Source organism: Micromys minutus, assembly GCF_963924665.1.
Source record: "Micromys minutus genome assembly, chromosome: 19".
Taxonomy (NCBI): Eukaryota; Metazoa; Chordata; class Mammalia; order Rodentia; family Muridae; genus Micromys; species Micromys minutus.
In genome coordinates, this window is record NC_137954.1 from 1,361,778 (window position 1) to 1,386,034 (window position 24,257).

At 37.3% G+C, this 24,257-nt stretch overlaps 1 protein-coding gene and 1 pseudogene across 2 annotated transcripts in view; one reads left to right on the top strand and one right to left on the bottom strand.

Annotated features, from left to right (window-relative positions):
* Positions 1–24,257, top strand: part of ANKAR (ankyrin and armadillo repeat containing) — a gene marked incomplete at both ends in the record, with an annotated part of 56,085 nt that overhangs the window by 25,162 nt on the left and 6,666 nt on the right. Inside the window, 12 exons of the mRNA XM_080932763.1 lie at positions 2,875–3,116; positions 4,148–4,316; positions 5,259–5,500; positions 5,675–5,828; positions 5,906–6,067; positions 7,963–8,069; positions 15,475–15,597; positions 16,100–16,258; positions 16,896–17,013; positions 17,731–17,840; positions 20,256–20,452; positions 24,082–24,128. Coding sequence (XP_080788889.1) covers positions 2,875–3,116; positions 4,148–4,316; positions 5,259–5,500; positions 5,675–5,828; positions 5,906–6,067; positions 7,963–8,069; positions 15,475–15,597; positions 16,100–16,258; positions 16,896–17,013; positions 17,731–17,840; positions 20,256–20,452; positions 24,082–24,128 — 1,830 coding nt within the window. The remainder of the gene's footprint in view (positions 1–2,874; positions 3,117–4,147; positions 4,317–5,258; positions 5,501–5,674; positions 5,829–5,905; positions 6,068–7,962; positions 8,070–15,474; positions 15,598–16,099; positions 16,259–16,895; positions 17,014–17,730; positions 17,841–20,255; positions 20,453–24,081; positions 24,129–24,257) is intronic.
* On the bottom strand, positions 6,398–6,697 carry LOC308432982 (cysteine-rich PDZ-binding protein-like; annotated as a pseudogene). Its single transcript has one exon. The product of its transcript is annotated as a cysteine-rich PDZ-binding protein-like (transcript).

Consider the following 24,257-nt stretch of genomic DNA (forward strand, 5'->3'; position numbering starts at 1 on the left):
AAGCAAATTAAACAAAGAAAATACCACAGGTTTCTTTTCCTTATTGTTGTTGGCAGTTGCTCCTGGGCATGGGGTCTGCCTGGGAACATGGCTGATATTCCTAGTGAGACCCCATTAGAGAAATCTAAGTTTCTCTTTGCCAGTGGGGTTCAAATGCTCTTGCTCAGGATAGATGTTCTTTATGGTCTTTCCACCTCCTCTTCTACATAGACTCCTGAAGACATCCCATTTAGGACTAAGTGCTATTAAATCTCTCATTCTCTGCAAATTGTTCAGTTGTGGGTCTTTGAGTTAGAGAGTCAAGAGGAAACTTTGCAGATGTGGGCTGAGTGAGGCACTGACCTTTGAATATAGCGGCGTGTCATTAGGAATCATCTGATCACCAGGTTCCTTTGGCAGATTGATAATGGTTTCTCCAAAGGTCCATGACTAGCCATAGGGTCTTGGCTAAACTAGCATTGTCAGCTGTGGTTTCCTTTACTCGAGGCTTGTTGAACACTAGGTTTACAAGCATATGCAATCAAGCATTGGTTTAAAAATAGTTTTTTACCTCTAAAGGACACCTTTTAGTTGATTTTAAGCTTTTTTTTTTCCCTTTAAGATCACTTTTGTCAACTTTGTGTCTTATTTTTCAGGTGAAAATTGCACATAACCCCCCCCCCCCCAAAATCCCTACATACTTTATAGAGGAACTCTATTTCTCTAAAGACTTAAAATTTTAAGAAGTAATAAAAGTAACTCTATCCAGCTAGTTGTTCTAGTTGGATACTGGTTAGGAAAACTACCCTGACAAAAACAACTTAGGGAAGAAAGTGCTTATTTTAACTTATAATTCCAGGTTACAATGAGTCATTACAGGGAAGTCAAGGATTCAGAAACTTGAGTCAGCTAGTTACATACATCCCAGTTAGTGGCAGAGAAGAGTAAATGTGTGCATGCAAGCCTTTTTGTACCCAGCCCTCTTGCTACACTTACATTCAGGAGTCCCTGACTAGGTCGTGGTGTTAGCCAGTTGATATAGATGAGTTCTTACATCAATTAACAGTAGTAAGACAAACAATCATCCCCCTATAAGCTAATCTTATCTAGACAGTCCTTCACTGAGACTCTCTTTTTAGTTGATTCTAGATTAATTATAGTGAGGTTACTGTTCCATTTTACTAGATCAGCACGTTTTCACATTTAGTTTTCTTTTTTAACTAATAAAAACTATATTTACTCAAAGCATTCAGAATATCAACAAAACAGCTGCAACTTTTTTTTTGCAATTACAGAATGCTATTCAGTTAACAGAACAATTATCTTCATATAAGCTGCATCAGAGACAACTGAAGATGAAAAAAAATCAAAACAAAAGAAATCAAAAGAAAAAAAACAAAACAAACACCAAACTACTTTCCCTATATAGAATTAATTTTTGCTGTGTACCAACAAGAACCTGCTTTAAATTTCCATGCCAATTTACAACCCCCAGATTGTATCAGGCAAGGTTAGTGGCTATTGAAAATACCACCAGGACAGGGCTATCTAAAGACACATTCAGTAGTGTGTTAACTATACAAAGAAAAAAAAGACACTGTACAGTTTAAAAAATCTTACACAGCCTTACTTTCAATTTTTTAAAAAGGAGTGAGTTGTGTACAGGGGAGTTAAATTCTTTATAGACTGCACTAGAACCAACTTATTCATCACCATCTTCATCTTCCCTCTTCTTCCTCCCCTTCCTCTTCATCCTCCTCATCTTCCTCTTCCTTTTCTTTCTTGCTCTTTTCAGCCTTGACTAATTCCCTTTTCACCACACCAGGTTTTCCTTTAGTTCTGTAGGCAGCAATATTCTTGTACTTCTCCTTCAGCTTGGCGGCCTTTTTCTCACAGGGCTGCTTGTCATCCCTGGCAGTGTTGTTCCACATCACCCTGAGTTTCTTTGCCACATCATCAATGAATAAGCCAGGATGCTCGCCTTTGATTTTTGGACAGCTCTTAGAACAGAACAAGAAGAAGGCCGAAGGAGGCCTCTTGGGTGCATTGGGGTCCTTGAATATTTTTAGTCTCCCCTTTGGGAGAGGATGTAGATTTTCATTTCTTTTTTATAATGAGCCTTGTCAGCCTTTGCCATATCTTCAAATTTCCCCTTTTCTTTAGCAGACAAGGTCTTCCACCTCTCTGAGCACTTCTTGGAGAACTCTGAGAAGTTGACAGAAGCATCGGGAGCTGCTTCTTGTGCTCCTCCTGGGAAGTTTGCACAAAGAATGTGTATGAGCACATTTTGCCTCTCGGCTTCTTAGGATCTCTTTTGCCCATGTTTGGTTGATTTTCCTCCTAAAGGCAGAGTTGCCCAGTGTCTGTCCTGCTCTCGCTTGTCCCGGCACTGTCTCTGTGGAGCTCAATGTACTGCAGTGGCTGTCCACATTTAGTTTTAAGACAACATATGATAACACATCAATAATTAAGCAAATGCTGCCACATAAAGACAATTCAGTACCCAGAAAAGAACTTCACCATGTGGTATTGTAGACATCATGCTGTACACCTGTGAGCCCAGCATTTAGGATGCTGAGAAGGAAGAAGAACTGTCTACATAGTGAGTTCCTATCTACATAAAAAAAATCAATTCTCATAGGCCAAAATTTGGTATTTTAATGCATATGATTATGCATGCTATAGGAAATCAAATATGCAAAGAGAAAAAGCTACTAACTTATAAATAAGACATAGTTATTTCTACATCACTTCAAGTTCTTATTCTATACTTTGTAGAACAGTCTGTAATTATTTATATTGCCAGACCATGAATGTTACTTCAATACTGTCAGGATATGTTGCCTATAAATGGATTTTGAATAATTTATGCTTATTTTAGTCTTATCTTTACAGGCACCATTCCTGCCTTAGTCAATCTGTTAAAATGTCCCAAAATAAAACTGCAGTGTAAGACTGTTGGGTTGCTGAGTAATATCTCAACTCATGTAAGTGTAGTGCATGCAATGGTGGAGGCAGGAGGCATCCCTGCTTTGATCAACCTGCTGGCTTCGGATGAACCTGAGCTCCATTCTCGCTGTGCTGTTGTTCTGTATGATATTGCTAAGTGTGAAAACAAGAATGTTATTGCCAAATATGTGAGTACTGCTTTACAGAACCCCCTTTCCCTAACAGCAACTCTCTCACACAGAAATTAGAAAGACACAGATACATGTTGTTACACAGTAACAAAACTGCTAGCGATGATGGGGAGAGGGGAGGGAAAGCTCTTCAGCCAGCAGCAGTCATTTCCATGAGTCAGGTCTGTAGCAAAGTGGGCTTAGGGGGCCTAATGCTTAGCACTGACGTAGTTTAGAGTAGTCTGGTGAGAAGATGGGGCACTTCTTATAGTGTATACTGTTTGTTTCTTGTTTAAACGAAGCTATTAGTTCTGTGTGAGAAACATATCCCAATTGTGTGCCAGAAAGAATTAGAAAAAAAAAATTGCTTTTCGTGAACACCAAGCAATTGTTGCCAGGCTTTATTTCTTCAAGTAAAACCTACCCTCATTGTGTCCACTAGTATTTAAGACCTTTCTTTAGATATTTACAAATGAAGTGAAGTAACCTGATTTGTTTCTTCAGTATGATCTGAACCATATGCATTATAAAGTGCAACTTCTGTCAGGCTTAATGCTCTACTTTGAGTTCCTGATTGTGGGAACCACTTCTATTTTCTTTGTACTCCTTTTTTTTTTTTTTTTTTAATTTGCCTTTGTTCATTTTTTAAAACTTCTCTGAAAAACTTTAATTGCTGTGTCTTATATCAGTCCTCTAGACAATATATTGAAAACATAGTCACACCCAAGTCCAACTCTGGGTTACTCAGTTTTATCAATGTAACTCTCTTTTTAATTGATTCTGGCAATAAGCCAGAACTATGACAATTTCTCTGTGTATGCAGTGTACTTAGGCTAATGCATATGTATGTGCTTATCTTAGTTCTGCAATAATCTATTTTTCCTGGGTAAGAACTACTCAGTTGTCTTAACTCACTGTGCAACAGCAGTAGACGTTTTGCTTATAAGCAATTGTTCTCTTCTAAATAAGAATGCATTTACAGAAAGCTTTTTAAAAAATTGTATCAATCTTAAACTAATTCAAATACAATTCTCTCTGTTTCTTTTTAGAATGGAATTCCAGCTCTGATAAATCTTTTAAGCCTTAACAAAGAAAATGTGCTGGTGAATGTCATGAACTGTATCCGGGTCTTATGTATAGGAAACGAAGGCAACCAGAAAGCAATGAGAGACTATAATGGTATCCAGTACCTCATCCAGTTTCTGAGTTCTGATTCCGGTGAGCCTCAACCTGTCTGTTTAAAAGTGACAGATTTACCAAATGAAGCAAACATGGAGTTGTCTATGGGCATATTTTGGATTTATTGTTGAATGGATCTAGGTATATAATATTACCCAAAATATCTGGAAAACTTAAAATCACAAAGTTTGGAGAAATAACTGACTCAAAAGTATATTAAAATGTTTAACATACACATGGATGGAGAGAGTAAGCAAAACTAATAGATACATATAAAATCAAGGTATTAACATATTACGTTTCTAAGTGCAGGTAAAATGTCTTAAGTTTTATCACCCATTCTTGCACTTTTCTGTACATTTTAAGAACAAAATAAAATGAAATGTCAATTTTGTCTATCAAGTTAGCAAGTTTCATGTATGCATTTTTAATGATAACATTTTCTTGAAGAAGACAAAGTCAAATTGATCTGCCTGAGCTCTGATTATGAAAGAATAACATGCTACCGACCCTTTTAGAAATCAATTTACTGAAATGTATTGAATTATTCCAGTAATTCTCAAGACTCTATGCTAAAGGAAAATGTACTGATAAATATCTACATGTTAAGAAAAAATTTTCCTGGAATTATTTAAAACAGTGAAAAGTTTGAAGCAACATACATTTTCAATGTGATATGACCATTAATGCAGTATTTATAAGACATTTGTGGCATTTATGCTCATAATGGAATATAGAAAACAATTCATTTGTAGTACAATTATATTGAATATGTCTATAATTATCCAAATAAGCCAGTTATCTCTATCAGAAGTAGTGGACAGGATAACCTAAATGATGAACCTGGACAGTTATTTATATTTCTGTTTCCTAAATTTTTCTTTGAACTTAAAAATTTGCTTTTGTAATATGTGGACTACCCAGAAATGTAGTATATTGTATTTTCAATGACTTGTTCCCTTACTCTTTACTCTTTTGAAGATGTGCTGAAGGCAGTGTCCTCAGCTACAATCGCTGAGGTTGGCCGTGACAATAAGGAGGTGCAGGATGCTATAGCAATGAAAGGGGCTATCCCTCCCCTGGTAGCTCTGTTTAAAGGGAAGCAGCTCAGTGTCCAAGTGAAAGGCGCAATGGCTGTGGAGTCACTGGCAAATTGCAATCCTTTAATCCAGAAGGCATTTCTGGAAAGAAAATTAACTAAGGACCTCCTCAAACTCCTAAAGGTAGGACTTTTATCTTCAGTCTTCTAGTTGTCTAGATGGTTAATTTTTGTTTGAATTGTATTTGGAGATTAGAAAAATCAAACAAAATCCTGAATGTGTATTTTATATAATATACATCTGTAATGTGTTCAGTACACATGCACTGAACGAACACCATGTTTTTTGTTTCAATAGGCCTTTCAGATAGATGTTAAGGAGCAAGGAGCCATAGCACTTTGGGCCTTAGCAGGACAAACGCTGAAACAACAAAAGTTCATGGCAGAGCAGATTGGATACAACTTCATAATAAACATGCTTTTGTCACCATCAGCTAAGATGCAGTATGTAGGTAAGTGGCTTTCTTTGTCTAACTGCTAAGGTAGTAGATGCCAAAGTCCACACCCACCTCTTACTTTGTGTTACCAGGAGGTGAAGCAGTCATAGCTCTAAGTAAGGACAGCAGGATGCACCAGAATCAAATATGTGAAGGTAACGGCATTGCCCCACTGGTTCGCCTGCTGAGGATTAATAAGATAGCAGAAGGCACACTTCTGAGCGTCATCAGAGCAGTGGGGTCCATTTGTATTGGTTTGTATGCAATCTCAATTTCCTTTTTTCCCATTAATTTTATAGATATGTTGAGTAGAGAGTGTGTACAGAATTCTGGAACACCTTTTCCATTAATTTTTGTCACTTATCTAGTTCAATAAAATGGTCACCAAAAGATAATCACCTAAGGTAGAAACATTGTTCAGAACTTAGTGAGAGCAGACAAATCAGTACTGATCAACTTCCTGGTTTCAGACTGAATTGTTCATCTTCAAACAGGTTATTTTATAAGATGGCCATCTATGTGCTGCCTTGAACAGTTGGAGCACAAAGTACAACCATAGAGAGTCAGAATCTTCATCAACATATCTAGATAGAAGTCTGCTTGTAGCTTTTAGTATCCAAAGCCTTCTTGCCACACACTGCACAGATGCCTTTTCTGTAGGCACAGCCTTGACAGTAATGAGAACTTTTACAAATTCTACAAGTGAAGAACTTATTACTTATTTTTTTTTTTGCATATGGATCAAACCTTGCTTTTTTGGAAGTCAAAGCTTTATTTTAATTAAGCTTCCTTCCCTCACTTTCTGTGGTGTCCCAGGCACCGTCCTTCCATGTGCCTGGAGTGATAACTCTGCCAAGTTTCTTTTCACACTTTTCACACACCATTCTCCCATGGGACGTCCTGTCCCCTCAACCAGCAAAGCAGGAGCAGCTGCCAAAATACATCAGCCATAATCTCAATTCCTTAAATACTAGGAGAAAATAAATAATCCAGAAAATAATGTCTCTTTCAGAGCTGGAATCTATGATATATATATATATATATATATATATATATATATTCAGATAATAAAATTCTAGTAAATGGAGGCCAATGAGATGGCTCAGTTGTAACAACAGCTTATTGCTCTTCCAGAGGCCCTAGTTTGCGTTTTAGCCTTAATATTCTTAGCACCCAGCCTGTAATTTCAGCTGGCACATAAGCACATAGACATAGTCACACAAACCAAACACATCTAGTAAATGGTAACACACACACACACATGCACACACACAAAATCTATCTATCTATCTATCTGTCTGTCTGTCTGTCTGTCTGTCTGTCTGTCTGTCTATCTATCTATCTATCTATCTTTGCTTGATCATCCACCTTACAATTGCACTTATATGGGGGTATAAAGGAGAAAAAAGGGGAAAAAATAAAGTGGCTACTGGTCATTCTACTCCCCCTAGTTAATTTAAATTTCAAAGAACAATATGTGGCTGGCTCTTTGTCAATGTTTAGAGAAGCCTAAACTTGTATTTTTTTATTTAAGTATATAAGCTTGCTATATTTATATAGTGTACACATAAATATATTTATACTATATTTAAGTATAATACAGTATATATTATATTTATAGTATATAAATATATAAACCTACAATATATGTAATGGCATTCTTTGTCAAAACAAAATTAGAATTTTAATGTATATTTACAAAAATAAAATTGACTTTTCTCCTGATATTAGATTGCAACTCGAGGTATAGAATGTTATAAAGATAATGTTTATCTTTTTACCATATGCAATTTAAGACAGCTAGAAATTTTAACTTAGTGACTAGTCATTTTTTATTAAGAAACTTTTAATAGATATAGTATTTTTAAACAATTCAGGCTGTTATTCTTTATCAATGTAGCATTTTTCAAATGTCTCTATTATAAAACCGTGTATAACTCTAATAATGAATTGTGCATGCTTATTCATTCTGCCCTTTAAAGATCTAAAGCAGGGCAGAAGTGTTGAAATAGTGTCAATATGCCATGTTCTTAAAATTTGCTTTATTACCTTAAGATAGTTTATCAACCCAAATCAAGCTAAGTTTGACTACAATTTACAATATGAAAGAAACAAAACCATCACCTCATTGGCCTATGCAACCTTACAGGTGTGGCCCACACCAGCAATCCCATGAGTCAACAATTTGTTGTCGAGGAGAATGCCTTTCCAGTGCTCATCCAGCTACTAAGAACTCACCCTTCAATTAACATAAAGGTATATACTAAGGTTTTAAATGTTTCTGTTGCAGTAAATGCAACATTTATAACACCTTTACAAATAACTTGTGTCTTAGATTTTGCAAGTTTACAAGAATAAAGACTTAACTTTTAAAGCAAAAGTCTAAAATTTTTAAGCAGAAAAGATTAATGTAGTAAATATTATTTTTTCAAATATGACATAAAGGCTTCCACAACTATTCTTTAGCTACTTCTCTTTAGCTTCCTTCTTCCTCAGTGGGTGGCATGGCACTGTTTCTCAACACAGTATGGGTTGACTGTCAGCCAATATGCGAAAGACTGAATTATAATGAATTATATTATGGTCTTTGAGAGTTAGTCACATTTCCACTCATGACCTTAATGAGCCAGCATTAATTCAAACCCTTTACCAAAGTCATAGAAATTTGGGAATTTTTAGGTGGCCAAGCAGGAAATTCTAACAACAAAAAAAAAAAATGCACTTTCTTCTCATAATTTGCTAGGGGCTGTTAGTAATGAGGAAATATATATATAATAATGTGATAGTAAATAGATATATTCCTTTGCTATCAGATCTTTCAAGACATAATGAGAAATAGAAAAATACAGATTAACATTAATAAATAGTAATATTTCTTTTTATAGATACATTATAAGAAAAGATATTGTAAGACATTCCCCTCAACCCCCACCCCTACTTTTCAGGATACAAAAGGAATGATTTAATTGTGATAGTTCAGTGAGAAATAAAGGTAAGCATAAGCTACAAATCATTTTTGGTTTAAATTATAAATAAGAATTATACAGACCTTTAGAGTATATTTCATAAAACTATGGAAGTTCCACATGAAAAACTTCCATTTTATTCATTTTTTTTCAAAAAATTTTAAACTTGTTAAAATATAACCTAAATACTTTCAGTCACTTTTCTGAAGATTAGACTCTACACTGGATAGAATATTTTGCAATAGTTATACTTTTTTCCTTTCTTTTGTTCTTTATTTTTTTCTTTTCTCATACCTCTCTATCTCACGTTTCCAAAAGGATGTCCTCAACCCCCAACCCTTGACCCACACCCCATCAGACCTCCCCACTCCCTGGAGCCTATAGTCTCTTTAGGGTTAGGTGCATCTTCTCTCACTGAGCCAAGACCTGACAGTCCTGGGCTGTGTATGTGTTGGGGGTTCATATCAGCTGGTGTATGCTGCCTGGTTGGTGGCTCATTGTTTGAGTGATGTCGGGATCTAGGTTAGTTGAGACGGCTGGGCTTTCTATAGGGTTGCCTTCTTCCTCAGTTTCTTCCTAATTCTACCACAGGGGTCACCAGCTTCTGTCTATTGGTTGGGTGTAAAGATCTGCATCTGACTCAACTGCTTGTTGGGGAGTCATGACAGGGCCCTGTTTGTGAGCACACCATAGCCTCAGTAACAGTGTCAGGCCTTGGAGCCTCCCCTTGAGCTGGATCCTAATTTGGGTCTGTCACTGGACCTCCTTTTCCTCAGGCTCTTCTCCATGTTTGACCCTGCAGTTCTTTCAGACAAGAACAATTCTGGGTCAGAGTTTTTGACTGTGGATGACACTTGATGGCCTGTCTTTCCACTGGAGGTGGACTCTACAAGTTCACTCTCCCCAGTGTAGGACATTTCATCTAAGTCCTGAGAATCTCTTACCTCCCTGGTCTGTGATACATTCTAGCGGGTCCCCCAGCTCCTGCCTTCAGAGGTTGGCCTTTTCCATTATTTCTGCTTGCCTTCAGGGCTTTAGTCTTGTCCCACTCCCTTAATACTTAATCATGTTCCCCTCTTCCCCTCCCAGTCCCCTTAACTATCCATATCCTTCCCTCCCTTCTTCCTCCTGTGATTGATTTCTTCATCCCCCCCAAGTGAGATTGAAGCATCCTCACTTGAGCCCTTCAGCTTCTTGACATTCTAGAGTTCTGTGTATTGTATCCTCGGTATTCTGTATTGATTTTTGGCCTAATGTCCACTTATTAGTGCATACATACAATGAATGTTCTTTTGGGTCTGAGTTGCCTCACTCAGGATGATATTTTCTAGTTCCATCCTGAAAAACTCATGATGTCCTCATTCTTAATAGCTGAGTAGTAAGTATTCCATTATGTAAATAAACCTCATTTCCTGTATTCATTCTTCTGTTGTGGGACATCTGGGTTGTTTCCTGCTTCTGGCTATCAAAAATAAGATTACTATGAACATAGTGGAACATGTGTCCCTGCAACATGGTGGGGTATCTTTTGGGTATATTTCCAAGAGTTACAACTCTTGCTGGGTCTTCAGGTAGCACTATGTCCAATTTTCTGAGGAACCTCCAGACTGATTTCCAGAGTGGTTGTACCAATTTGCAATTTCACAAGCAATGGAGGAGTGTTCCTCTCTCTCAACATCCTCACCAATATATGCTGTCACCTGAGTTTTTCATCTTAGCATTTCTGATTTGTGTAAGACGAAATCTCAAGAAAGGCATAATATAGCCCTTTCAAAAGCTACCTGTTAAGTGCTGCAATGTACATGCTTTGGGTTCATAATAGAAGATAACTGTAAATTAAATGACTCTAAGAACTAGAAGAGCTTCTGGTCTCCATCTGCATCCTGGACCTGAGGCTATTCTGCAGCTCTCTGTACCCAAGTCCTGACTCAAGAGAACTGGTCCCCCAGGAGTATTCCCATTCCTAGGCCCACAGGTGAGACCCCACTTTCCCCTCCAATAGCTGTGCCCAAAGCTAAGGCTGTCCAACAGTCCTCTGTACCCAGATTCTAAACTGAGAGAGCTGGTCTCTCAGGGGCGTTCTCACTCCTCAGATCAGAGGTTCACAGGCCCACAGGAGGGACAATCTCTAGTAAGAGTCAGCAAGACCAACTAACACCAGAGATAACCATATATTGAGAGGCAAGCAAAAGAAGCTAAGCAACAGAAACCAAAGCTACCCAGTTCTCTCACCAAAGCAAGTCTCGGATACCCAAACACACTGGAAAAAAAATTGGATTTAAAATCAGATCTAATGATGATGATAGAGAACTTTAAGAACACAAATATAACTCCCTTAAATAAATACAGGAGAACACAGGTAAACAAGTAGAAGCCCTTAAAGGAGGAAACACAAAAATCATAACCAAACAGGTAAAGGTATCAAAAAAAATCTAGGATCTAAAAAATGGAAATAGAAACAATAAAGAAACCACAAAAAGAGACAATCCTGGAGATAGAAAATCTAGGAAAGATATCAGTAGTCATAGTTGCAAGTATCACCAACAGGATATGATAGAAGAGAGAATGCCAGGGGCAAAAGATACCATAGAAAACGTTGACACAATAGTCAAAGAAAATGCAAAATGCAATACCCTCCTAACCCAAGACATCCAGGAAATCCAGGACATATTGAGAAGACCAAACCTAAGGATAACAGGTATAGAAGAGAGTGAAGATCCCCAACTAAATGGACCAGTAAATATTTTCAACAAAATTATAGAAGAAAACTTTGCTAACCTAAAGAAAGAGATAATCATGAAATACAAGAAGCCTACAGGACCCCAAATATATTGAACCAGAGAAGAAATTTCTCCCATAACATAATTGTCAAAACACCAAATGCACAAAACAAAGAAAGAATACTAAAAGCAGTAAGGGGAAAAGGTCAAGTAACATATAAAGGCAGGTCTGTCTTTTATAAATTACCAGAATTACACCAGACTTCTCAACAGAGACTATGAAAGCTAGAAGATCCTGGGCAGATGTCATATATATGCTAAGAAAACACAAATGCCAACCCAGGCAATTATACTCAGCAAAACTCTCAATTAACATAGATGGAGAAATTAATATATTCCATGAGAAAACCAAATTTATATAATATCTTTCTATAAATCCAGCCCTACAAAGGATAATAGATGAAAAACTCCATCACAAGAAGGAAAACTACACCCTATAAAAAGCAAGAAAGTAACCTCCTTTCCACAAGCACAAAAGAAGATATCCACACAAACATAATTCCAACTCTAACAACAAAAATAACAAGAAGCAACAGTCACTATTCTTTAATATCTCTTAACATCAATGGACCAAATTGTCCAATAAAAATACATAAACTAACCAGACTGGATATGTAAACAGGACCCAGCATTTTGTTGCATACAGGAAAAACACTTCAGAGACAAAGACAGACACTACTTTAGAAAGGCTGGGAAAATTTTTTTCCAAGCAGATGGTCCCAGGAAACAAGCAGGAGTAGCTTTCAGCCAGAGTTATTAAAAAAGATAAGGAAGGATAATTAATACTCATCAAAGGAAAAAATCTATCAAAATGAACTCTCAATTCTGAACATCTAATGCTCCAAATGCAAGGGTACCCACATTCACAAAAAAAAAAAAAAAAAAAAAAACTTTACTAAAGCTCAAAGTGCACATTCCAACTCACACAATAGTAGTGAAAACCTCCAACACCCCATTATCATCAATGGACCGATCAAAAAAATAGAAACTAAACAGAGACACAGTGAAACCTATAGAAGTTATAAACCAAATGGGTTTAACAGACATCTATAAAACATTTTATCCTTAAACGAATATACATTCTTCTCAGCACATCATGGTACCTTCTCCAAAATTGGCCATTTAATTGGTCACAAAACATGACTCATCAGTACAACAAGATTGAAATTATCTCATGCATCCTATAAGATCACCATGGACTAAGGCTGGTCTTCAATCTTCAATAGCAATGAAAACAACATAAAGCCCACATACACATGGAAGCTGAACAACAAGGAAGAAATAAAGGAATTAAAGACTTTCTAGAATTTAATGATAATGGAGGCACAATATACCCAAACAAAGGGATACATAGTGGAAAGGAAGAAGTAAAAATATTTCTATTTGTTGACAATATGATAGTATACTTAAGTAATCCCCAAAATTCCACCAGAAAGCTGCAAAACCTAATAAACAACTTCAGCAAAGTGGCTGGATATAAAATTAACGGAAACAAATCAGTAGCCTTCCTCTACTCAAAGGATAAATGGGTTGAGAAAGAAATTAGGTAAACAGCACCCTTCACGATAGTCACAAATAATATAAAATAGCTTGATATGACTCTAAACAAGCAAGTGAAAGATATGTATGACAAGAACTTTACATCTCTCAAGAAAGAAATTAAAGATCTCAGAAGATGGAAAGACCCCCCATGCTCATGGATTGGCAGGATTAATATAATAAAAATGGCCATCTTGCCAAAAGCAATCTACACATTCAATGAAAATTCCACCAAATATCAATTCTTCATAGAGTTAGAACTAGCAATTCTCAAATTCATCCAGAATAACAAAAACCCCAGGATAGCAAAACCATTCTCAACAATAAAGGAACTTGTGGAGGAATCACCATGCCAAACCTCAAGCTGTATTATAGATCAACTGTGATTTAAAAAAAAAAAAAAAAAAAAAAAAAAAACAAAAAAAAACTACTTGGTACTGGTACAGAGACAGGCAGTTAAATCAATAGAATAGAATTGAAGACCCAAAATGAATCCACACACCTATAGTCACTTGATCTTTGACAAAGGATCTAAAAAGATTCAATGGAAAAAAAGACAGCATCTTCAACAAATGTGCTGGTTCAACTTGCAGTCAGCATGTAGAAGAATGCAAATCAATTCATTCTTATGTTCTTATAAAAAGTTCAAGTCCAAGTAGATCCAGAACTTCCACATAAAACCAGATACACTCAAACTAATAGAAGAAAAAGTGGGAAAAAGCCTTGAACACATATAACTGTTCAACATCCTTAGTCATTAGGGAAATGCAAATCAAAACAACCCAGAGTCTACTTCATAAAACTCAGGTGACAGCTGATGTTTTTGAGGATGTGGAGAAAGAGGAATACTCCATTGTTGATGAGATTGGAAGCCAGTAAATCATCCTGGTGGTTCCTCAGAAAATTTAACATAATGCCAACTGAGGACACTGCTGGGCATATACCCAAAAGATGCTCCAACATATAACAAGGACACATGCTTCACTATGTTCATAGTAGCCTTATTTAAAACAGCCAGAAGCTGGAAAGAACCCAGATGTCCTTCAACATAGGAATGGACACAGAAAATGTGGTACATTTACACAATGGAGTACTATTCAGCTATTAGAAACAATGACTTCATGAAGTTATTATGTAAATGGATGGAACTAGAAAATATCATCCTGTGTGAGGTAGCCCAGTCACAAAAGAACACATATGGTATGCAGTAAGTAATAAGTGGATATTAGCTCAAAAACTCAGAACACTTAAGATATAATTCAAAGAAGAAAGACCAAAATGTAGATGCTTCAGTTTTTCTTATAAGGGGGAACAAAATACAGGGAGGAAATACAGGGACAAAGAGTGGAGCATAGACTGAAGGAAAGGCCATTCAGAGTCTGCCCAACTTGGGGATTCATCCCATATGCAGCCACTAAACCTAGTCCCTATTGCCGATGCCAAGAAGTACTTGCTGACAGGAGCCTGCTGTGGATGTCTTCTTAGAGCCTCTGCCAGAGCCTTCCTGATACAGATTAAGGTGCTTGCAGGTAACCATCAGACTGAGCATGGAGACCTTAATGGAGGAGATAGAGAAACGACTAAGGGAACTCAAGGGGTTTGCAACCTCATAGCAAGAACAATGGTATCAACCAACCAGATGCCCCAGAGCTCCCAGAGACTCAATCACTAACCAAAGAGTACACATGGAGAGACCCATGGCTCCATCCACATATGTAGCAGAGGATGGCATCGTCTGGCATTAATAGGAGGAGAAGCCCTGGTTCCTGTGAAGACTTGTTTCTTTAGTGTAGGGGAATGCCAGAGTGTTGAGGTGGGAGTGGGTTGGTGGGAGGTGGAAACCAGGAAAGGAGTATAACATTTTAAATGTAAATACATAAACTATCCAATGAAGAAAACAACTATGCTTTAATGTGTATTTTATAAATCGTTGCTTTAATTCTTAGGTGATCCCTTACACATTTACAGTTCCAGGTTTGTTAGCAACTTAAAAGAGCCTTTAAACCCATGCCAGCAAACACTTGAAAATTATGTTCAGAAATGGAAAGGATTTAACTATATGCATGACTAGGACTGTATCTCTGTATGTACCATACTGTTCCTGGCCACCCCACCCCCAGGCACCCTCCAAAGGACACGTGTGGTTGTCTCTGTACACAGAAGAGATGGAAGTTTCCTGTCCATTAATATTCATGAGGAGCAGTCCTGCAGAAGTTGTGTTAGTCCTTAAAAAGTCATCAGAGAACTATCCTCAATAATCATGCTTTAAAATATAATCATATTACCATAACGTAGTTCATATAAATATTTGCATAATGGAATATATTCTTTGGTAGTCTGTGAATAGAAGATAATTTCTGTATATCACATATTTAGGTCGAAGTGGCATTTTCGCTGGCATGTATCGTCCTAGGGAATGATTTGCTACAGAAAGAATTACAAGAAAATGAAGGATTCAAATATTCCGATGTCCTTTATCTTCTAAACTCGACAGATAAGGTAGGACCTTCACAGAACCTCTGCATGCTCACCGAAGGGGAGATAGCTCTATGGGAACGGTCTCAGTGGCCACATACTCCTCATGACATTATGCAAGTGTATTATTTAAGAGAACATACAAAAAGGTCTCTTTGTAGGTAATGATTTTGTACTGGTGATAATCAGATTTTTCAAGGAGGACTCACAGCAATCTTATGCTTGGTGACTAACCCCAAATCTGTCATTAATTGAATATTTAACTTAATTTCATGCCCTTTCATTCCCTGTCATTGCCTTCTTATCCAATACTACAGTGAGGCTTCTGAAATGCTTTATGATGAAGAAAGAACTTTTTCTAAGACAGTTAATATTAGGCAATTATTTTTCTTTAAAATTTCCCCTAACAATGTCATATTTCTCTTCCTTTAAGAATAAAATGCTTTTTAATAGGCAGTAACTCAAGAGCCAGTGAGGAACATGCCACTGAAATAATAGAAAATGATTGGTGTTTCTTCTTTTCTAGGAAATCTGCTTGAGAGCAGGTTATGCGCTAACCCTTTTTGCCTTCAATAATCGTTTTCAACAGTACTTAATACTGGAAACTGGGATGATAACCTTATCTATTTTTGAGCCTTTTCTTCAATCCGAAGTTGAAACAGAGAGAGCAATGGCAGCATTTCAGGTACATGGATCAATCCTAACATTTCATATTGGCAAGTACGTTCCTATAGTGAGCACTTCTTCACTGGGGATCCAGAAAAACATTTATTAATTTATGAAATGCAGTGCTTTGCACATTAGTCCCTCTGTCTCATGAAACGTCCATTATCCAGATTTCTTTATATGAAATGTTGTAGGTTACGTCTGATGTCTCTAATAACTGTGACAGCGGCACGCAAGCGTTTTAATCATATCATGTTTAAGAACTGTGTAGAGAAACATGGCTGGGTTGAAAACAAGTCTAACTGCAGACTGAGCTGATAGATCCCATGGTTTCTTGCACCCTGAACAGTATTTAGGTTTCTGGTGTCTTCTGCTTCTCTTCAGAGCTTTTCTCAAATTCAGCCTCATTAAGTACTTCTCTTGTAATCAAGAACAACTGTTGCAAGGATTGAAGAAAGAACAATGTGGCCTGTCATAGTCACTGCTGTGACCCTTTGGGGGAGTATATAACTGCTACCTCTCCTTCTCTTCTACTGGAGTCCACTAGAGCCCACCAAATGTTCCCACGAGCCACTAAAAATGCCCCCATTCATAAATGATTAAGGAAATCTGAGTAGAAAATGCTCATCACCAATTGTATGCCTTTTTTCTTTTAGATTATCGTATTAGCTAAAGTCATTATAGACGTTGACCATATTACTTTGTCTGCAAGAGGTGTGACTATTTTAGTTGACAGTCTGTATTCAGTCCACATTCCTACTCTTGTCATGACAGGTAAGAAGTGTCTAAAACATAAGCAAACACTTGATCAAACAAAAAACGAACCAAACAAACAACAGAAATCTAATGGCATCTACACAAAGGAACAAGCTTTGTGTCAAGACTATAAAATACTTTAGATTGGAATCTCAACAATACTAAAATATGCCTGATTTTCTCTTTCATAGTTTCAAATTATGATACCTAAAAATACTGAAATACCTACATGGAGCAATGGGTATTCACTCTGCTCACTGAACAGGAATACAGTAACTCTCAACATGGCCTTTTTGCTTTTCTAATTATTATTTCAAACTTTTAATGATATTTAGACTATAAAGTGAGAATTAAATTATGCACTGACCATTAGGTCTCAAGAAATAGATATGGTGCACAGTTTATAGATTCAAGGAAAACACTTATATACATAAAATAAATAAATTAAGACAATCTTAATAACCAAAAAAGTGAATATATTTTGGAGTACTGGAAGACAGAAAGCTTGTAACCTTAAAATGTTCTCATTCTTATATAAATAAACCTGTGTAAGTCTTAGTATGTTCACAGAAAAGCAATCAACAACAGGGGATGATTACCCTACGTTTACATATACATTTCTTTTTCTTCTTCATTTTGGTTTTGGACCCCAAATGAAACGCACACGTGAAGATAAAGCAGCCTTCAGTTATCAGTTTTAGATAATGTAAGAGCATCTCTTTGTTCTAATTCTAGGTAATTTTATAGCGAGTCTGGCTCATTCGAGAGCTGGGATTCCAGAGGCTTTTCTCACACTGGGGACCATCCAGCGGCTGTGTTACCACCTATACTCAGGCAGAGAAGAGGTAAGAACAGGCTATTTGTAAAATGAAATGCACTGCAAACAGCAACCGGTGCTTCTCCCACACAAGAGGACACTCTTTCTTGAGATGTTATGTAATTCATAATAACTCAAAAAAAGTATTAGTCATCTATGACATCTAGAATTCTGATTCTCACTCCAACAGTTAAGTAGAATTTCACAAAAGTAGTTATAATTAAACTCTTTAAAACTGTGGAGCTGTAGAGATGGTTCAAGAGCATGTAATGATGCTGCAGAGGACCCCAGTCTGGCTCCCAAAACCTGTATCGGATGGGTCACAAAAGCTTGTAACTCTAGTTCCAGGGGATCCAATGGCCCTTTTCTACTGTCCATGAGGAGGGACACACACACACACACACACACACACACACACACACTCATTCCCTCCCTCTTTCCATCTCTCTCTCCTTCCTTTAAAAGCTTACAGAAGGCCAGCATGGACAAGGAAAATCGATTACCAGTGGTGGAAAATGTGTAGAAAGTCTCTAGGCAAAGCTGTATGCATACCTTTACACATGTTTCACAATCAATCACCTCATAGCAAAAAGCACTATACATTTAAAAGGAAGATATTCTCTAATATAAGGTTTATTAAAATGTTTTTAAAAAATGTTTAAAATCTATTATCTGTTCAAATTAATCTGAGCTCAAATAATAATTTTTTAAAAAAGCCTGTGAAATGGGCTATTTTAATTCTAAGATCAAGATTGAACCTACAAAAACTTCATGTCAGAGTTCATGCCCGTAATTTCAGCACCCAGGATGCCAGGACAGGAGGATTCCTCCTCCTTCAAAACTAGCTGAGGCTACACAGAAATTTAGAATGTGCCTGTGAAAGAATGACATGCGGATTTGTGAAGGGTACCATATTATAAGAACAAATTATGGCATGGATGTAAGAAAGTGCCATAATGTATATACCAAGTACTTTGTATGACTTAAATTTTAAATACCCCATGTGCACACTAATATGCTGTGATGAAACAGAAATTTGTAATTAAAATTTTTGGAAGTATCATATAAAACTTTGTTAGTCAATGGGTGAGGCTTTTTATTTTCATTTTAAAAAATATTCTTAAAGTAATTCTAAAATGAAGCCAAATGTGCTCACAGATAGTTGTTAGTAATGACTAGAAATCAAGGGCAATTAGCAGTATTCTTTAAAAGTAGGGGCAGAGGATGTGCCCTGGACATGGGATGAGGGGCCTGGCAGGCATGAGCTGTCATGCTCCTCCCTGGTGACTGACATCTGTTTACCGACATATCTGATGCTCGAGTTTACAGAGGTTAATAATAATGATGATGATAATAGTAATAGTTGTTATTATTATTATTTGGTTTTTCAAGACAGGGTTTCTCTGTATAACAGCCCAGCCTGTGTTGGAACTCACATTGTACACCTTGCTGGCCTCAAACTCAAAGATCAATTTTCTTCTGTCTCCCTAGTGCTAGGATTAAAGATGTGCTCCACCATGCCCAGATTATAGAAATTTTCTTAAGATGTATTTTATTTTTAATGTGTGTATGTGTCTGTATATGTATGTTTATGTGCATGCAGGTCCCCATGGAGGCCAGAAGAGGGTGTTGGATCCCCTGAACTTAGAGTTCCAGGTGGTTGTAAGCTGCCCAATTATGGGTGCTGGGATCTAAACAAGGGTTCAACAGAGCTAAGTGGAGCTATGGGCTAGATAATTTTATTAGGTTTTTTGGGAATATCATACCAAGTGCTTTCATCATATTCACTCTTCCCCCTTTTAATTTTTCCTGTGCCCATCCACACTTCCACATGGACACAATTTTTAGTCCTGTTCCTATGATCCTGAATGGTATGCTTTTAGAGTGTGGCTGACTTATCAGAGCTTACTCTTTAAGAGAAAGCTGTTTCTTTCTATCCAAGCAGCTAACATTTGCCAATACTCCTGTGACTATGGGTGAGATTGTGTGCTGGAGTGTGGTCTGGGTTGGGCTTCATGGGTTTTGTGCTTGCTGTTGAAACCATTTTGAGTTCATATGTAGAAATGCCTTACTGTGTGTAGAAGACACTGTTTCCTGTAGCTAGTCACTGCCTCTGGCTCTTGAACTATTTCCTTCGCTCACCATCAATAATCCCTGAGCCTTCAGAGCCCATTACTTAAGTTTCTCATAAAATTGTGACAAACCTATTTGACACAGAGAAGTTCTACATATCTACATATGGCACCCTCAATCCAAACACTTATTAAAAATTTAAGACAAATACTGCAATGTGAATTCAAAATAATGTTCAAGAAGTATATATGAATATATTTAGCTCCAGTGGATGGTGTAATTTAAAATGGCAAAAGAGCAGATCTGTCAGTTAGATTTTTGTCATCATAAAATACTAGGAAAACTTGTAAGAAATTGCTTCTTGTTTCAGGTTCGCGCGGCATGTTCCTGTGCCCTTGGCTACCTCACTTACAATGCACATGCTTTCCGAATTCTGTTAACTGAGTGTAGGAACAAGCCTAACCAATTCCTGCGCATAACCAACAACATCAGTAAAGATGCGAAGATCAACCCTGCATTCCTAAAGGAGTTTCAAATGCAGCAGAGTGTGGGCCTTCCATCCTTAAGGTACTATGGAAGTTTCAGAGGTGACATTATTAGTAAAGAACTTAGATTTTAGGAATCTAGCATGTAAACCCCCCTTGAAATGCATATTTTCTGTGTATAGAGTATAAATTTAACCTTCAATGAATGTTGCCAAAGCCTGTTTTTATTTTTGAAGGCCATTTTTTTTTTAATCAATCTGTGTATCAAAATAAACAGCAGCAACTTTCTCTTTAATGCTTAGTGTTAAGTACTAAACATTTTCCCTCATTTTAAGTGAATAATTCTATCAAGAAAAATAGTAAAATTCACTTTATTTTTGCCTTGACATACTTCCATGATTAGCTGGAGCTATGCAAAGTCAGTAGATTTATTTTTCTATGTGTAAGCAGTTCTATGCTGAGAAAAAATCAGATTTGGTTATAACTTTCTGAAAAGTACCCTACAAAATAGAAGATCCTGTTTTAAAGTAAAGATGAGCACAAGGGGTAGTTTCCTACAGGAAAAAACAAAAAAACAGAATTCTGAAACCTTTCAGTCTGTGCTTTTTTTTTTCTTCAAAATAGTTCAAGGTGGGGCTAAAATCTCAACTGATCTTCAAATCTGCTCCTTCAAAGGCTCGGTAGTGCATTGTTAACTTGCTGTTGGTAGAAATGGAAGGTGTTGTCTCATGGCTGGGAGTCTGAACTATGAAGCTGTTCTATCACCTAGGCTTGGTGGCATTTGGTCATAATCATAGTACTGGGGAGGAGAAACAGTGCCCCACCTCACCCCCGAGCTTCTTAGACAGTCAGTCCATTCTGTTGGGTGAGTTCTAGGCTATTGACACACACACACACATATATATCACTCACACACACACACACACACACACACATACACACACACATATACACACATACACACATATACATACACACATACACACACATACATATACACATATATACACACACACATACACACACACACACACACACACCACACACACAACCACTTAGTTACGTTTCTCATCATCACAGCCACTTTAGATGCTGCAAGAATTATTGAGGCTGGAGAGCCTATGGAAATGGGCCAGAAGTGATGTCACCACCCACATGAACCCATATTTTCTCGGAAAGAAAAGCTTAGAAATCCAAGCAGCATAAAGCACAATTCTGCTGGTGTACAAGAGCCGTGAGAAGAACCAGCCTGGTCAGTCATGGGACCTTAAGTAAGCCCTTGGCAACAGTGCAGCACAGAATGATCATACCACTCCTCAAGCCAAATCCTAGGAATACCCCTCTTCCTGGAGGCCAGTGCTAAGGAGTGGGAAACCAGTCCTATCGGCCCACACTGAATGAAGAAAAATACTCTGAATGCAGATGGAGTGGTGGGTGAACAGAGGCTATAGGGATCTGATGGAGCCCTGGCTTTCCATCAGCCTTTTGTGAGAACCAAACTCCCCACAGTAGAGCAACTACTGCACAGTCCAGTTTGGAAGTGCGGGGCTCTCTGTGAGTGGCAAGCATACAGAAGTGGAAGGTAAGACAGAACACTGCACTCACAGAGAATCCTCTAAACTACCGTCTTGAAAATAGGGGTCATATTTGTTCTGGCATAATCAAGACACCCCAAAAGATAAACCAAGATGTTCAAATATTGCTGGTCTATAGATGTGGATGGAGGTGCTTTAACGTGAACACGGAAGGAGGCATAGGTGGCCCATACCCATGTAGCATATAGTCAGTGTCCTTCCGCTAATCAGGAAGCAGCATTTTATGGGATGCCTTTCCAACTCTCTCCTAGAACAGGAACTCCCACATATTCTCCATGTCATGCTGGACATTGGGAAAACTGTCAGCACCATACCTTGTCCTCTTCCTGGGTTAGGGTTATAGTTATCCACTTGTTTCCTCTCCTAGCAGAGGTTCTAATATAGCCAATATTAACTTATTGGTTTATCTGCTAGTGTAAGGGTTCCATTGCCCTGTGACACCACTGATTTTCTTTTTTCATGAGCAAGGCACTTGGCTAATATCTCAATATCCTGTAGCTTCAGCCAAAAGAAAAATTGGGCTCTTTAAGTTCCAGGGGTCATAGGGCTCCTGATAATATGCTCAAAGATAATTTATCAACATTGTCTTTAACCTAATCAAGGTTATGACATTCATTTGACATGTCATATATGTGCCCCCTCCAAAGTCAGTCATCTTTCCTAATCACAGGGACTAACTACTCTATTTATTCTGGATATAGTGCTTTGTTATGTTCCCAGATGCAATTTCCCTCCCTTCCTCTGATTCCTCAGTGGCTGGAACTAGAGATGCATAATTATTGTGCCAAATTCAAACTTCTTTTTAATTCCAACTTAGTAATAAAAATGTGGCTATGAACAGGACAATCACCAGATTTTAGGGATCCTGAGTAGACAGGATTGTTTTAACTTTAGAACTTTTGGGGAGACTGATAAATGTTATGCCTTATTCAGGATCTATTCTTCATTACCCTAAAGATATATTTTGAGAGTTATGAACTAGACAGGAAGACAGCATAAAGCTTCACTGCAGATGGATTTCCCAGACTTGACCCACAACTAAGCCAAACTTGTTGGAAGGAAACAGGGCTAAGATAAACAGTGGCTGAAATTAGTTTTTCTCAAGCATTTTTCTCAGATGATTTGTATTATTATGATTTCATTATAACGTCTTTTAAAATGGGAAGTCCAAAAAAGACTTACTGTGAAATATTTTCTCTGCTTCTACATACAGAGCTGAATTATGAGTCTTTTCAGGTAGGAAGGCATTCATATGTAGAAAAAGAGCTACTCACGATACATTATTATTATAATACAAGAAGGGAATCATTATTTTATGGTTATATAAATTAATTTTAAGTAGAGAAAAAGATAAGCCTATTTTAAGAATCCTTTAAAAACTGAAAATGTAAAAACACAATCTGAACATTGTGATAACTTACAAATAAATTTTATTCTTTCATAAATTTAATTTAGTACAAATGATTTATTTGTAGTCATTACCACAACTCTGTTGGAAATGGAAAATGTGTTCCTGTTCAATTCTGTTTTCCTCAAAATCCAGTATAAGTCCTGTCTTAGGGTTTCTACTATGTAAAAAAGACACCATGAAATATTTCACTGGGGCTGGCTTACAGTTCAGAGTTTCGTTCATTATTGTGGTAGGAAGCACGTCAGTGTGCAGGTAGACATGCTGCTAGAGACAGGACTGCTCCAGACATGGTGCTGGAGAAGGAGCTTAGATTTCTTCTGCAGGCAGCAGAAGTGACTTTGTCACCAGGCCTGGCTTGAACATTTAAGACTTCAAAGCCTGCCTCCACAGTGACACACACACTACCTCCAACAAAGCCACACCTCCTAAATAAAGCCATTCCCTATCAGCCAAGCACTCACACATATTCAAATTATCCCTTCTTCCCATCACTTCAAACACAATGTTCCATTGTAGTTATATTTAGTATTTGAAATAAGTGATCAAATATTAAGGTAGCTGCAGGCAGCATACATGCAATTTTATACATGTATGACATAGATCATTAGGCCCCCGAACATGGCACGTGGAATCTTTATTTATTCATGGTTTTCTGGTATACTATGTCTTCATTTATTTTATTATTTTGATATTTACCCCTTTTAGCCTGGAGAAGAATGGAGGACCATCTGTAATTCCTGTTTTTAAAAGAGGTAATTAATTTTTCTTTTATTTCTTTAATGCCTGCTAGTCCTGGAACTCTGTAATTCTGTTTTAGGGTTTCTATTCCTGCAATAAAACAAAAACCAAGAACAAAGGCAACTTAGGGTGAAAGGGTTTAT